The sequence below is a fragment of the Muntiacus reevesi genome, chromosome 6, assembly GCF_963930625.1.
Source record: "Muntiacus reevesi chromosome 6, mMunRee1.1, whole genome shotgun sequence".
NCBI lineage: Eukaryota > Metazoa > Chordata > Mammalia > Artiodactyla > Cervidae > Muntiacus > Muntiacus reevesi.
Genome location: NC_089254.1, coordinates 28,727,539 through 28,744,390, shown reverse-complemented (window position 1 = coordinate 28,744,390; position 16,852 = coordinate 28,727,539). Strand labels below are relative to the sequence as shown.

General features: G+C 37.8%; 1 protein-coding gene across 4 annotated transcripts in view; it reads right to left on the bottom strand.

Moving 5' to 3' along the window:
- The window catches only part of DNAH11 (dynein axonemal heavy chain 11), a 353,143-nt gene that overhangs the window by 268,353 nt on the left and 67,938 nt on the right, over positions 1 to 16,852 (bottom strand). For 2 of the 4 annotated variants that reach the window (XM_065938807.1, XM_065938805.1), the window contains exons 21-27: positions 11,799 to 11,957; positions 10,525 to 10,623; positions 8,994 to 9,152; positions 6,213 to 6,335; positions 5,376 to 5,498; positions 2,760 to 2,984; positions 1,312 to 1,403 (exon numbers count right to left, since the gene is read on the bottom strand). In XM_065938807.1, the coding sequence (XP_065794879.1) occupies positions 1,312 to 1,403; positions 2,760 to 2,984; positions 5,376 to 5,498; positions 6,213 to 6,335; positions 8,994 to 9,152; positions 10,525 to 10,623; positions 11,799 to 11,957 (980 nt within the window). The remainder of the gene's footprint in view (positions 1 to 1,311; positions 1,404 to 2,759; positions 2,985 to 5,375; positions 5,499 to 6,212; positions 6,336 to 8,993; positions 9,153 to 10,524; positions 10,624 to 11,798; positions 11,958 to 16,852) is intronic. The other 2 variants (XM_065938808.1, XM_065938809.1) reach the window with 1 other exon arrangement.

The following is a 16,852-nucleotide window of genomic DNA, read 5'->3' as shown; positions in this document are numbered from 1 at the left end:
TAAGATTTTTAGTTGGAATTTCAATATCAAACTCTTAAAAATTAATGGAATGAATATACAGTAAAGGAGGATATAGTAGAACTGAAAAGCACCATGAACCAATTTAACCTAATTAAGATTTATACAATTTCACACAACAGTAGGATACAAAGTCTTTTCAAGTTTCTATAGACTATAATCTAGGAGACACAGAAACATATCCAGGGACATAAAAGAAAGTGCAAAAGTTTCATGGTCTAAAGGTACTGAAATCATACAGACTGTTCTCTTGTCAATGTGGAATTAGGTTAGAAATCAGTATCAAAAGGTATTTGAAAACAACCCACATGTTTTCAAGTGCAATATATTGTCACTTATCTGAATGACACTTCTCAACAGCAGGAGAGAAGACTGGGCTTGGCATCACCCACCCTGAGCACAAAGTGCTTTAGTTAACATGTAATTGGTTTAAGGTTTTCTTTTTCCCACGGAATGTCTACAAAAACTATGTGGCTTTAATTCTATCTGGTTTTCAGGGAAGTCGTAACACCCTGAACCATTTCCAGTTTACTGTTCTTAGCAGAGCAGAGAAGACCCAGAGGCAGAGCCACCAAGCCCTCAAAAGTCACTGATTAAGAAATAATTAACCTCTGTGGGAATCCACACTTCTAAAATTATGGTCAACTTTATCTTGAAAAAACTTCCAGATTATGAAATACTTGTATGCAATATATTTTTATCTAGAGGCTCCTCTACCATGCAATAAAAAGTGATCACTATTCTGCACAAAGCCCTCTTTTAGTAGCTGATCTGCCCGTTTTAAATCAAAAGTCAGAATTTTCTTGTGACCACTAGCTGTTGTATGATATTATATGAATAAAATGCCCTTTAGGACAAGGATTTCAAAAGTACTAACATACTGTCAAAGGATAATTTCTAGTATAATTTAACTATATGCAAAGTAAAGGACTTACATGAGTACAGTCCAAGTTCCTAGAATACAGTAGATACTTAATAAATATTTACAGGACACTTTGATAAAAGAATTGATCAATCACGTTGCTTCATTTTTTTCATGTTGGTTCTCTACTTAATATATTCTATTTTACTATTATGATATCCCTCTTGGAAAAGAAATATATTTGGATGTTTTTGCATTAAATCATAATATATATATACCACCTAATATGTAAAAGGCAACTAGACAACAATAAGCAAAATTTTAAATTAGTAGAGGTTATATCTACAGTAACATGATATTAAATACTATTAGATATTCAAAAGTAATGTCAAAAGTATAACAAATTGATCACTTTGTAGTTGTATTCTTACCTGTACTGTAAATCTTTAAGTTTTTCATAGAGATGCAGCTCACACGTTGCCTCCAAAACATTTTTTATTTTAGCTGTTCTGAACATTAATTCCTGTGTGAAAGTACAACATGCAACCATTGATAATAGAAATTACTTTTCTAGATTTTTTTCATCCCTTTGGGGAATCAAAAAGTGAAGAACAAACTATGAGAAAGCAAGGTTAATGAGACTAACACCATATCTGTTCTGCTATTAAACTTTTAGATGAACATCAAAAACAAAGTGTAATCACATAGTTTTTATCAATATAAATTTGATAAGCATTACCACCACTCTGGGTCCATGAAGAATTTCTCTCTTCTAAACCAAACAAACAAAAACATAAAGAGAAAGAGAACCAGAATCTTAAAGAATATATTCATATTTAAAAATGAGATGAATACTAAACTATCTATTCTTTCCTGCTTAAAAGTTAAACAAAATAGAATCCCTCGGGTATTCTGTTTTAGCTAGCAAGGAGAAAATAATTCACCCCCATTTCTATATAAAAATGCAAAGCCACTATTCTCTGTTTAAAGTCTCTCAAATCATTTATTATTATATTACCTCACCATCTACTCTGGGACTTCCCTGATGGCTCAGACAGTAAAGAAGCTGCCTGCAATGCAGGAGACCTGGGTTTGATCCCTGGTTCAGGAAGATCCCTTGGAGAAGAAAATGGCAACCCACTCCAGTATTCTTGCCTGGAGAATCCCATGGACAGTGGAGACTGGCAGACTACAGTCCATGGGGTCACAAAGAGTCGGACGTGACTGAGTGACTGAACCTTTCATGTATTCTCTGCGGCTCTTATGAAACAAACCAATAACTGATAGTGTAACTTTGTTACTGGCGTCCCGCCCCCAGTCTCTGAGTTCATGAAGGGAACCTGTCTCCAAGGCTTTCCTGTAGGGTAGGCAGTTCACGTCCTGTGGGAAATGTCAGGCCTGCTGCGCTGCCTGGTTTGGTACAGCACAAAGTTAAGACAACATCCATTCATGCTTACATCTTTAACTAGTTGAAAAAAATCAAAGGAATCTAATACTTTGTAACATACACAGATAATATGGAATTCAATTTTTGGTGTCTATAAAAGTTTTACTAGTGCCAGCCACAGCCATCTGTCTATGTTGTGTCTGTTTTCTTTCACATGATAAAGGCGGCCCTGAGTAGTTGTGACTGAGATCATATGCAACCACAAAGCCTAAAATATTGATTCTGACCCATCACACAGAAAAGTTTCCTAACTTTTGTCTCCTGAAATGCAAATACTGATCACATATATATATATTTCATAAATTCAACACCCTAAATTATGTTTCTTTATATAAGGATTTCATGTTATTTAGAAAAAGATGTTTCTTTACAAGGCTTTTATATTATTTGGAAAAAGCTGTTAGGATAGAAAATAGCCTGTCTTCCACAAACCTTAAATTCAGCATCTACTCTGTCGAATCTCTGAGCATCTTTCACAAGTTGGATTCGAATATCTTCTGAACAAACAAAGATGCTTTCTAGGTGAGACCAAGTGCACTGGACTTCAATCCAAGTAAAGATGACTGAGTCTGCTGTGTTTAATTTGTTTTGCCAGCTTATGACTTGCTCAATGAAATATTCCACATACTTGCTTTGAAGCAGAGTCTGTAACTGAACCTAAATGAAGGCAAACAATGTGAAATAACATCTAAATTAGTAATCTGAGCACCACGAGGGAGGGGCTACATCACTTCTTTTCACTGCTGGATTCCTAAGACCTAGCAAACAAAATGTGGAACAAGCATTCAGCAAGTATTTGCTAAATTAGTGAAGTAATGGCATATTCACACTAACATGGTTTAGTTTTGCTTTTTTTTAAAGGAAAAAGATAAACATAAGCAACTACATGTAATATCTCTTCTACAAGACTAACACCTATCCCTTTGTAGACAGGAAAAAAAATTGGGCATCAGGGTACAGTTTTAGGAATTAAATTTCATTCTTTCATCCTCCTTCACTCTCCCCATGGTCTCTGCCTACTAATCATTCCAAAGTTATGGTTCCTTTTTTTTTCTTTAATATTGAAAATATAAAACAAACTTCCCTCTAGCTTGCTAAGCCTTCAGGCTCTGTTTTCCTCCCCTGTGAATTTACTACCAAACTTTGCAGCTGTCCTAACACTAAGCCTTGCTTTAACACCACGCAGATCCTCGGGCACTTCCCCTATTCTTTGACACTGAAATCTCAGGGAAGTCACTGAGCAGAACAACCTCTTCTCATTCTCCTTCACCTCTTAAGTATTCAATACATTTCATTCTTTCCATACCCCCCACCCATGGCTTTGTTGAGATGTTACTCAGATGCTCTGTAAGTTTAAAGCATACAATGTGATGATTTGATACATGTGTGTATATATTATGAAATGGTTACCACAACAATGTTAATATCGCTATCCATGGCTCAGCGGTAAAAGAATCCGCCTGCCAAGGCAAGAGTTGCAGGAGACCCTGGTTTGAGCCCTAGGTCGGGAAGATTCCCTGGAGAAGGAAATGGCAACCCACTTCAGTATTCTTGCCTGAGAAATTCCATGGACAGAGGAGCCTGGCAGGCTACAGTCCATAGCGTCACAGAGTCGGACACGACAAAGCATGCTCGTATCCCCCCACGTGATTACCTTTCGTGCGTGAGCATGCATGTGTTAACATTAACACATTAATGTTAAGATCTACTCTCTTAATAACTTTCAATATAATATAGTCAACCACAGCGTATAATAGATGTCCAGAACTTATTAGGGGTCTATACCCTTCAACCAACATCTCCCTCTTCCCCAAAGCCCCGGCACCTAGTATTCACCATTCTACTGTTTGCTTTTATGAGTTTCGCTTTTTTAGATTCCACATGTAAGACAGAACATATAGGATTTGCTGTCTCTGAGTTATCTCACTTCACATAATGCCCTCAACATCCATTCATGTGGTCACAAATAGCAGGATTTCTCTTTTTTTAACAGCTGAACAGTCCATTTTATATATATATATATATACACACACACACACACACGAAACATTATTATATACATTTTATATATGTGTGTGTATATACACACACACACATTTCTTTTATCCATTCATCCATCAACTGACATTTAGGTGGTTTCTATAATACTGACTCTCTTTTTGGTGGAAAAAATTATCCCATGATTGTTATGATATTGCAGTATCCTTTTTCCACTATGTCTCTGATCATTCTCACTCTCTGCCTCCTTTATGTCTTCCTCTCACTCACCAAATGCAGTCCTTCCCTACTGTTCTTGGCTTAGCATATCCTCTTTTCCTCTCATTATCTAGCTCATCAATTTTCACAATACCAACAATGACCTCCCAACCTATAGTTCTAGACTGAACCTCTACACTGGGTTCTGGGTCTGACTTTCCACCTTAACACCAATGTCCCTCACTTTAAAGACATCAGAAATAACAGAGCATCATCTCTTAGACCAGGTTCTTTCCTAAGTGCCTTATGTCTAATAATAGTAACAAAACTATTATTATTTCACCTTTCTTATCTCTTACATCCAAAGAGACGCCAACTCATACCCTTAAAACTCAGGACCACATAGGCTGCATTCTGGTCTGTCTCTCCAACCTTACTCTTCATTATTCGTATCAAGAAAATCTTTATTCTAAGGAAACCAAGTTCTTTAAATTACCTCTGAATGTCAGGTACTTTTTGGCATTCCAAGATGCCAATAAAAGGGGACACTGTCCTCTTAGCATATATCACTCTTTTCTGATCATCATTCTTGAATACTAGCCCATCCTTCAAGGTTTAGCACAAGTACCACCACCTTGCAAGACTCTTTGGAACCCTTCTCTGTCTCCTGACTCAAGGACAAGTTCCTTGAGAACAAGTGTTCATACCTTTTGAACCCAAATGGTACTATGCCTAGAGTCTGGTACAAGCAGATGTCTAATGAGTGAAGAAAGAGATATGGAGTACTGGAACTTTGGAAAAGCCTAAAATCATAATTTAAAGAAAGGTCTATAAGAAAAACATCCATCTTACTTGGTTGTGCTCTAGAGTTTCAAACAATAGTTCATCAAACTTCAGTAATGGAATGCCTGTCCGATAGTGAACTTCGTAAGAGAACTCCATGGTTGCCCAGGTCTGGCTTATTTCAGTAATAACCTAGACATCAACAGCATTTAGTTATGTGCACAAAAGCTTGATTTAGAACCAATACCTAGAGTATCATATGAAATTTTTAAAACTGTTTTTACAATTAAAAAAACAACAACAACAGAGGGATATCATTGGCCTCAATTTTCTTTCCTTCAAATAATTCATGGTGTTGAGGTTTCAAGAATGAATTTCATCACACAAAAGAACAAGCATCACACCAATGTCACATTTTAATTGGATCTGAATTTTATATCCTTTACTGAAGTGGAATGCCAGAGCAGGAAGGGGCTTAAAAAGTTATATTCATGTTCTGATAGGTATTATGTACAAATTAGCCAGCACAGGATAGGCAGTGCTCTAAGTGCCAGAATGTGAAGCCCGGTTCGCTTGTTGAAACTGGCTAAGCTAATCACTTCTCGATATCTCAGTTTCCACATCTGTAGAATAGGCATAATCCTCAGAGAATTAAATGAATTAGTGTAAAGCATGGACAGCTTTACTTGCTACCAAGTAAATGACACATAAGCGATTTCCGCTATAACTGTCATCATCAACTGGGTCAACTCTTGTTTTACACATTAACTGTGGCTGAGAAGGAATCTGTTTCCTGCTGGGAGACATGTTTCCACACAACCAGGGCCTGAGGCCTTTTCCCCAGTCCGCTCATGTGCCAATCACAGAATTAGCCCAGGGTAAAAAGAAACAGCCCGAGGACACAACCTTCTCAGTCCCCAGCTCTTTCACGGCTTTGTCCACGATGCTTTGGACAGTCTCTTCCACTTGGTGTAACTGCAAGGCTAACAGATCTGCCAAAGTTGTGGCTTCGTTTATGGAAAATTTGACCTGATTAGGAAGAGAAAAAAAAAAAGGTAGGACTGATTCCATATATATTAATGGTTCCTTTTACCTAATGGCCAGAGGACTGAATCAGAGCTAAATCTACTCAAGTCAGCAGCTGAGTACATGTCAAGTTCTGAAATGTGTGAACAACCAAAGACATCACCTTTTGACTCACAGTTATGGAGGCATCACCCACTGGAAGCGGGGGCTGAGGTTTAGGCCAAGTTCACACTATACTATTTCTTTTGTTTCATAACCTTCCCTTGTCAGCTCATTTCTTATCTCCTTTGCCACAAAACCCAAATTTAAAGAGAATCACATTATTCATTTATTATAATTTGGTTGAAATCCCAGGAATCCGGTAGTATCTCATTTGTCTTCTCTTAAGTATTCTATTCACTGAACATAATTCCCAGTTGCTTTCATGATTTAACCTAGTTTTATTATTGATTTAATCTTAGTTCCTTGGCAAAAAATAATTATTCTTACTCATACTGTCATTATTCATATTTACCGTGTGAAAAAAAGTCATTCCCATTTCTTCATCATCTCGTGAGTTCCCCACCCCAGTATTTGCTAAGAAGCTCTCAGCTCTTCCTAAGTGCCCAAGGTCACCCCAGTCCTTCACAATGAAGAGCTGACCCCACTACATGGTTTCCATTCCTGTTCCTCCTATGAACATGCAATCCCTCCCCTCCTGGAAGCTGAAGTCTTCTCTGGCTCTCCCCAGCCTGTAACACTGCTGATCACCATCTGCCTCTTTGCACAAGATGACTAAACAGCCCTGTGTGTCCAGGACCCGGTGCTTCCTTGGCTAAAACCTAAAAAGTCCTGAGCAAACCAGATGAGTTAGTTACTTCTGCATCATGTTTGATCTCCCTCCAGAGCTGATGGGAGTCAGGTCTGTCTTACAGGAGGAACGAGCAGGGATGTGTAACAGGGTCCCCTGATTAGTTGCACGGTTTGTGCAGTGAATATGGACAACTGGAAGTGAATAGGTGACAACTGGGAGATGGATCTAGTCGCTGCTCTGATATCCCAGAGCAGCCTGGAGGAAGATGCCTTTTTCTAAATTGTCTGCCAGAGAAGACATCTTTTTCTAGCTTGCAGAAAGGCACAGTACAGGTAAGAGCCTGTGGTGAGGAGAAAGTTCACTAGAGGAAATGTGAGGAGGGGGTGGGGAGAAGGGACATACAGTCTACACGCCATGTTGGGAGACTCAATAATGATTTTCTGAAAGAACACAGTAATCAACTATGAAGTCTAAATATGCAATGTCTAAAAGACTCTCTGGAAAGTACTATAATAACAACAGCTTCAGGAACCATTCACTGAGGATTTGCTACATGCTAAGTCTACATGAATCTCATCTCCTGTGTGTTCACCAAGTCTGCACAGGAGCGCTATAGCATTACTTATATTTCATGGAAGGGGCAACTGAGGTACAGAGAGCAAGTAACTTGCCCAGGATCCCAGAGATGTGTTAGGGTTGGACCAATTAAGCCTAGGCTGTCCCCACTTCATGAGGCTGAGCCTCTCCTCAATTTCCCCACTCTGCAAACTCTCTTCAAATCATCATAGCCTTTTTTCACAACGTGAGCCTAGCAGAAAACAAGCACATCAGGCTGCCTGTAATATATTCTAAATTCATGAAGGTCACCTTCCCTGGAAAATAAAATGTAAGGTTGGTGTATTTGCTCTTAAAAAGATTTAGAAGGGAAAGAAAACATAATCTCAAGTGGCATGGACACATGAGAAATAAAACTATATTTTGCAGTAAAATCAAGACCATCAAAAGACTATCAAAACAGAACATGACACTATTAATAAATGAATTGTGGGAGGGGAATCACTATTTCCAAATTCTCTCTCCTCCTAAATTCACTTCTGTGCTCTTTCATCCTTTCCACTAAATATAAGATTTTTTGCAGCCATGTCATGCTCTATAAAATGCCTTCACATTATCTTACTTGACTCTTACAAGATATACATGATATGTAAGAGTAAATAGCATCTGTCTCATTTTATTAATAAAAAGTAAAACCCAATACAAAAAGGTTAAGTGTATTGTGTGAGGTCATACAGCCAGTAAGAGATAAAAGTGGTGGTGGGGGGAGGCGGGTGTCTTAGTTATTTCTGTTTGCTTTTAACGAAACACCATAGACTAGGGGGACTAAACAACAAACATTTATTTCTCACAGTTCTAGAGGTTACGAGTCCAGGATCAGGGTGCCAGCTTCACTGGGTTCTTGGTGAAGGCCTCCTTCTTAGTTAACAGACGTCTGTCTTGTTTTCACATGGTAGAGAATAGAAAGTTCTGGGGCCTTTTTCCCTTTACAAAAGTACTGACCTCATTCGAGTTCTACCCTCATGATCTAATCATCTCCCAAGTATTCCATCTCCAAATACCATCCCACTGGGGATTCAGGCTTCAACACATGAACTGGGCAGGTGCAGGGGAATGGCACATTTAGTCTATAGCAGCAGAGGCTAAAACTAGGAACTCTGCATGTCCAGACCTTTGTCACGTCTCAAGGGGACTGACCTCTGGCAACTGATCAGAGACCTTTTCCCAAATCCCACTTCATCCCAGATGAATGATATGAACCAAGGAATAACATGTCACAAAAATATTCAGTTAATGAGACCCAGGACACTGACCCCAATGGCCGTCATCAGCTGGTGCCAATGCCTGTCCCTGAGGGCAGGGCTCTGCAACTCGGCAACGGCTCTCAGAGAGGTCATCGTGTCCTTCACTGTGCTTTCCAGGCCCGAGTAGGCATCCCACACGCGAACCTCCTTATCCAGAGACCAGATTTCCTAAAGGAAAGTGAAAAAACAACCCAGCGCTTACATATAGGAAAATATACCTTATAATCTGCCTCCTAGGGAAAATTATGTGTACTTTTTCCTGGATTAGGAAGAGAGTAAATGTGTTTAAGCTCATAGATTAAGGACTAAAACCAGAGAAAACAAGAAAAATATCTACTCTCTCATGTACTAGTCTACTACGTACAAGACACCTAGATATACTGGTTTCTTATTCACAGGCTCTAACTGGATGTCCAGTGAGGAAATCCACAGGTCATTAAGTGCAGTGAAATAATAGAGTCTACAGGGCATGTGAATGAAGAGAGTTTCCTCTTGAAACAGAAACATGCAGAAAACTGAGATTGTTACTGGATCGCTAAGACCTTCCTCCAAAGACCTGACTTGTTTAAACAACTTTAAGACATGTCAAATAGGGCCCTTGACTTGACTGTCTTCTTGGCTCATTGAACAATATCAACAGTTTTGAATGAGAAAACCCAAAATAAAGTAACAATTTCAGCACAAAAGGACGGCGCTACTTGTTTTAGAGGAAAAAAAGCAAAAGAGTTTCAGCTGAGAGTGGGGTTTAAACGGTAACTCTGCCGTGAGACCGTCCGATGGTAAAGGACACAGGCAGGAAACAGCACAGAAGAGGAGTACAGTGACCCGTGACACCCAAAAGAATAACGGGGTATTTTAGTTAGGGCTCTTGGACCAGGAGAAAATGGGAGAAAAAGATGGGAAGAGCTGGTTGGACTGAGTTTGGGCAAGGACATTCTGGGGCAAGAAGAGAGCAAAAGGCCCAGCCTCTCACTGCTATGCATGTGGCTTCATCCAAAGAGGCTTTACTTTCTTTAGAGGGCATAGGGCAGTGGGGATTAGATACCAAAACACAATATTCAAAGAAGCTGAGTTCTGTTGTATTGAGCCCCGCTGTGATATCAGAGTAGGCAGTAAGAGTAAAGATCATAATATTTTATATATTTCCACAGGTTACCCCAGCGAGCTGCCCCAAAGCCCACAGTCAAAAGGTACCTTTGAAGTTACAATACACTTACAGTTGCTAAGGAAAGAATTCAACAGTTTCATACGCCTAACCCCTCAGCCCTGCTCTTCACCTCTTTTTTACTCTAGACAACCACAGAGAGTGCCTGAGTATAGCTGCTGCTCATCAATTCATTAGCCCTAATATGCTTTTATCCACTCATTCACAGAAAGGCAGGCTTGATTACAAGTGCAACTGGCTGACAGTGGGAAAAAAATTCCTGTCTCAAATCATCCTGTTTGAAGCAAATAAGGACATGCAGCCCAACACAGCAGATTCTAGCTTAGGGAAGATGGAAGGAGGTGGTGCAGAGGAAGATAAATCGTCATCACAGACAGTTATGGAACTTGCCTTGGCAAACCTTCTGAGTTCCACTTCCATCTGCTCCACATTAATCTGTCTCCACTGGGTTTTAGTCCAATTATCAATGCTTCTCTGAAAATGCACAAGCAGATAAAAGTGTCAACAACATTTGGTGAAAGCCCGTCTCCACAGCAAAATATATAAACTGATGATACACAGCAACTCCATCATCCAAGGGAAAGTCAATTACTTAAGTATTAACTGCACCTGTCAAAGCTTCCCTAAAACCAAAACAAAAAAGATATCAGAACATGTCAAACTTAAGGCTAAAACATTGTGATACATTAATTTCTAGAAGCAATGGCAAATTCCATACACATACCATCATTATCACTTAATCCTGAACAGTTTGAATGAATTGATAAATAATGCTACCATTAAATATCATATTTTTATAATTCTACATATAAGATAAGCTTTTGGAAGAAAACCTTCCTCCATTATAGTCAAAACTCTTGTGAGTTTCTCGTAAATGTATTTCTATATGGCTTTCAACTAACTTCTAAGAAAATCATGTATAACACATATTGTAATATGCCTAGTTCCCTAGAACTTATTTTTATACTTAAGTTTGTAACTTAACTGCTGCTGCTGCTGCTAAGTCGCTTCAGTCGTGTCCAACTCTGTGCGATCCCATAGATGGCAGCCCGCCAGGCTCCCCCGTCCCTGGGATTCTCCAGGCAAGAACACTGGAGTGGGTTGCCATTTCCTTCTCCAATGCATGAAAGTGAAAAGTGAAAGTGAAGTTGCTCAGTCATGTCCGACGCAACCCCATGGACGCAATCCCAGGCTCCTCCATCCATGGGATTTTCTAGGCAAGAGTACTGGAGTGGGTTGCCATTGCCTTCTCCAGTAACTTAACTAGCAATATACAAATTATTTTTAGCCAGGCCTGTTTATATATGCACATATATATAAGTACAAGCATGGGTGTATATGTGAGTTTGTATGCAGAGATGACCATATGTGTGCAATATATATTAATTTTTATTTATATACTATAGAACTCTCTAGAAGGATTTGAGACTCATACCAAGTTTCATTGAGAACTGAAAACAAAATCCACTAATAATTCAGAGAAGGATCTTCAACTAATACGTTATAGGAACTCCAATTCTGGGGCAAAAGTTTAACAATCACATATTTTAAGATATAAAATTATGCAGACACTAAAAATTGCATATTTATACAAAAGAAATACTAAAAGAAAAAAAAACCACACATGCTTTCAACAAGCAGTGTCTTACTCTAACATAAATAATGACATCCCAGAGCCCCTTGAGCAATTTTATCTCTTTGCGACACTGCTTCATTTGTTTGTACTCTGGAAGAGCCACTTCAAAAAGATGAGTAGATTCCTGCATTTGCAGCATCTCTTCTTCTAATGCCTCAAGCTCTTGACTTGCCTGAGGAGAAAGCAGAAACACAAACACACTTAATATCCAACAAGCTGCCAGAGAAGAGAAGTCACAGTGTTCTGGTTCCATTAACATTTACAACTTCGATTTTTAAAAGAAAGAGAAATATGAGGTACAATTATTGGTAAAATGTAGAAGGCTTTAGATAAGCAAACTCACAGCTACTCAAAAAGTTAAGAGTAGGCTATCAGTAAATACAATAATGATATCAATACCCTCCCCATATACTATTTCAGCAAAATCTGCTCTGTTATCAAATTGCTATGAATACAAATTTTCCTCTTGATTTTCCTCATACAGCTGGGGACTTTTCTGGGGAGCAAAAGAGGAGGTGCAAGAAGCTTCCACTGAAGAATAAATCACTTAAAAATAAAAAACAACCTTCAAATTTAAAAAATGCCCTAGAGATTATCAATACACAAAATATTCCTAGGTGGCGTTAGTGTTAAGAAACCTGCCTGCCAATGCAGGAGACATAAGAGACACAGGTTTCATCCTTGGCTTGGGAAGATCCCATAGAGGAGGGCATGACAACCCACTCCAGTATTCCTGCCTGGAGAATCCCATGGACAGGGGAGCCTGGCGGGCTGCATTCCATTGAGTCACAAAGAGTTGGACATGACTGATGAAGACAGAGCACACACATGAAAAAATTCACCATATGATTATATTTGACTGCCCTACCGTCTCATCAATGTACAACAGTTTATGTTTTACACCAAATATAAGATGACTCTTTTCTTTCTTGATAAGCCATTTTTTAAAAAAAATAAGCCAATTCTTAATTTTAGTTTTTATTAACATACTGGTGTCTTAATATGGTCAAGTGCAAAGAGTACAAAAGAGCTTGCATGTAGGAAAAGCTGGAAACCCAAGGTCCTCTCTCCCATTCTTCTGGAGGCTGTTTGTCTAGTTCTCAGTTCTCTGCACAAGTTGCTGCTTTTTGATTTATCAAGTTTGGACATTACAGATTTACTGGGTTTGCAAACAAAGGATTTAACTTTGCTTTTCTACTTTATATTTTCTCTCAACCTTCTCTCAATATCCAACAGTTCTATTACTTTAGGTCTTTTGAGTTTCTTTTCTTAACTTTGAATACCCACAGTTAATCATTTAACAACTTTCAACTCTCTTAATTTCTTGCAACACAAATTAGAATATTAGCACTCTAACATTCTTTCATGATGTAAATTGTTTCATTTTTACATGTTATACCTTTATAAACATTAACTGTGATTCTCTTAGTATTACAAATGTTAGAAAAATTCTATACACATAAAAAGGGGTGTGGCTATGAGCAAACACACCATCCAGTTTAGGAAATACTTTTTACTAATAACTTTTAATGACCTTCTTAATTTTATCCTTCTCTTTCCCACTATAAACAAAGTCACTAAATTTTTATTTAATATCACTGATTTTATATTTCCACTACAGGTGTTTGTACTGCAAATGCTAAACTTAGAATTTATGGCTTGAAATTTATCTGAACACTATACATTAAGAATTTTAATATATTTTATTTTTGAGGTACTTCTACATATTCATGAAAAGTACATATTAAGTTCACTTCTACCACTTTATGGCACTACCCAGTGTGAATACTCTACAATTAATTTATTCTACCGCTGACAGTCATTTCTGTATTTCACCATGAATGAATGTTGAATGATACCTAAAGATCTTTTGGCATTTCTTAAGGTGGCTCTAAATCTTTTAATACGATGAATTACATTAATTTTCTAACGTTAAACATTTTCTTGGAATGAACCCAACCAATCTATATGGATTTGATTAGGTTTTGCTTAGTTCATTTGTATCTATGTGTACAGAAAAAAGAACAGCTTATAATTTTTCATTTCTCATACTGTCCTTTCACAAAAATAAGACATGCTTCATAGAGCAATTTTTGAGTGTTCATTCTTCTTCTGGGCTCTGGAAGCATATGAATGAGGTTTATCTCCAGAAAGCCCCTTGAATTAACCTATAATCCCATCAGGGCCTATTATTCTCTCTGTTTTAAACTAATGGTTTATATTTTTATTTTTTTACTGGGTAATTTTTCATAGTTATTGGACTATTCAGGTATGTTATTTCTTGAGATAGTTTTAGTAAGTTATGTTTTTCCAAAAATGTATCCATTTTGCTTAAATTTTATTAATACTTATATTTGATGATCTTTTGAATTTCTGCTCTTTATGTACTGCTGGTTCCCTACTTATTCCTAGGATTGCAGATTTTTTTTCCCTTTGTTACTTCCACCTGGGATTTATCAATATAATTAGTCTTTTCTGAGGATCAATTTTGGCTTTGTTTGTCCTCTCTTTTCTTGAAATACACATACTGGAAGTCATTTCAGCAATTTGTTGATGGTTGATGCATTCTGCTTTTGTTTACCTTAAATATACTCTTGTTACTGAAATATAATTTTACACAGGAGAATTGGGAAAAAATCATCTATCTCCCAGCTTCCATTGTTGCTGGTGACAAACATGCTCTTACCTCAGGTATCACTTCTAACAGATAACCTGTCTTTTCTATCTGAATGCTTCAAAGGTTTTCTCTTTGCCATAGATACTCTGTAGTTCACTGTGATGTGTCCAGATGTTGACTTCATAGTTAACCTTTATCAGTGAATATCCTCAGTTGATTCATGCTTTGACCAGTTCTAAAAAAAAAAAATCTCAGCTACTGTATCTCCACTGCTTGTTTAATAGTCTGCTTATTCTCTCTTCCAGGAAGTCTGAGTAGAAGAGTTAGACATCATTCTAACTTCTTACTCTGTATCTCTTCATCTCTTCTGTATTTTTTTATCTCCTTTCACTTATTGCTGTCTTCTAAGTGATTCCTTCCAATGTCATTTGCATTTCACTAATCCTCTTTTCAATTTAACTAGTTCTTTCACCACTACTGAGTTGTGTCTTTTAAAATAATTTTACTTTTCATTTCCATAAGTCCCTGGTCCTTTTTCAAACTCAGCTGATCATTTTTGATAGTCTCAAAACTGAGAACTTGCTTATTTTTTTTTTCAATATTACCTTTTATTCTCTTAATAAATGCTGGGTTGTTTTGTGTGTGTGTGTGTGTGTGTGTGTGGCTGCACCACACGTGGGATCTTCGTTCCCTGACCAGGGATCAAAACAAGGCCTCCTGTAGTGGAAGAACAGTCTTAACCACTGGATCACCAGAGTAGTCCCAATAAATGTTTTCTAATATCTGACATTTTATATGTGTCTGTATCTGTGGTTTGCTCTTTCTGTTGCCCTTATGCATGATGGTGTGTTTATTTTACTGTAAACACAAATTTAACTAAATTTAATCTGTTGGGCCCCTGAAGAGATTAGAATAAGATCAATTTATTTTCCTTTATCCGGAGGAGATCTGGATTTGCTTCTATTGTGTGCTAAGAACTATTGAAACCATTTCAGTTTCCTGACCTGGAAATTCCTTAACCATAAGGGTAGTACAAAATTGAACCACAACTCTTGGGAGAACAGGCTCATGTTTACCAATTCCCAGAGGATGCTTTTCTCCATTTTTTCACCCTGTTCTGAGCAAAGACTGTCATCTCAAAGGCTCCCTGTAGGCTGCAGATTTTCCCAGCCCACCCTCTCATTAAGGGTGAAAGTGAAAGTCGCTCATTTGTGTCCGACTCTTTGCAACCCCATGGACTGTACGGTTCTCCAGGCCAGAATATACTGGAGTGGGTAGCCTTTCCCTTCTCTAGGGGATCTTCCTAACCCAGAAATCGAACCCAGCTCTCCCACATTGCAGAACAAAGTTCTAGACTTCTGGTACTTTGACTTGCCCCTACAACAGCACAGGCTTTTAGTTTCCCTCTGCTTTCCATCCTGGTTTCAGCTACTCTATGTTCCTGCCCTTTAAAGATTTCTCTTGTTTTCTTGAGAACTCAGCAATAGATTTAGAATTATGTATTTGCGGACACGTTTCAAAATCTGTTTTACAAAAGAGGGATTTTCGAAATGGCTAGTCAACCACATTCCCCAGAGTCAGCCATTTTATTTATTTTTAATTATTTTCCTATTAGTTATACTAATTATTCCTAGAAATATAAATCTAATTATTTTAATTCAATTGTATCCTTGGCTATGGAGAAAGAATAGCATATAACATAAATTTCCCAGTAATTGGTTATAAAAGGAGAGCTATACCACAGCACTCCCCTTGTTGCTGGTGGGTCAATGGTTTCCATCTTTTGGAGTGAAGTGCCTTGAGTACTGGGACCTACCATGTCAGTCCAGAACAAGCATATACATGACTTGGGTTGAAGCTAGTTACATAAACATTAGAAACGCTGGCTGAACAAACACACAAGAAAATGACTTCAAGATAAAGCAACTGAGTCTTACTATATTCAAAACTTTGTATAAATCCTCAACATATTCTGTAGGTGCAAAGTTAAATATCTAACTTTTAAATATGTAACTATATGATGTTATAGTATAGCATGAAAATGGTAAGGCTCAATAAATGATAACTGCAGGAAATGTTTACACACAGCGCATTAGTCAAGGAAAAACGTCTCCCCATCCAATCTGTTCAGACCACCTGCAATGTAGATATAATCTTAAAAAAAAAAAAAAACAGCATTAACATATTCTAACCTACTCCTTTTTCAGTGAATATATTAACCACTTTCCCTCAGCCAAGTGAAAGAAAAGACCTCATGCTATAGAATTGTGTTTAATGAATGGTTGAAAGCAGTTAAAACTAAATTCAAATCAAAATTTGGAAAGAGAAATAAAAAACTGCATCAGCTTCAAGCTTTACAACAGTCTAAGGAGTATTTTTTGGCCATCTGATGCAAAGAACTGACTCACTGGGAAAGACCCTGATGCTGGGAAAGAGAGAGGCAGGAGGAG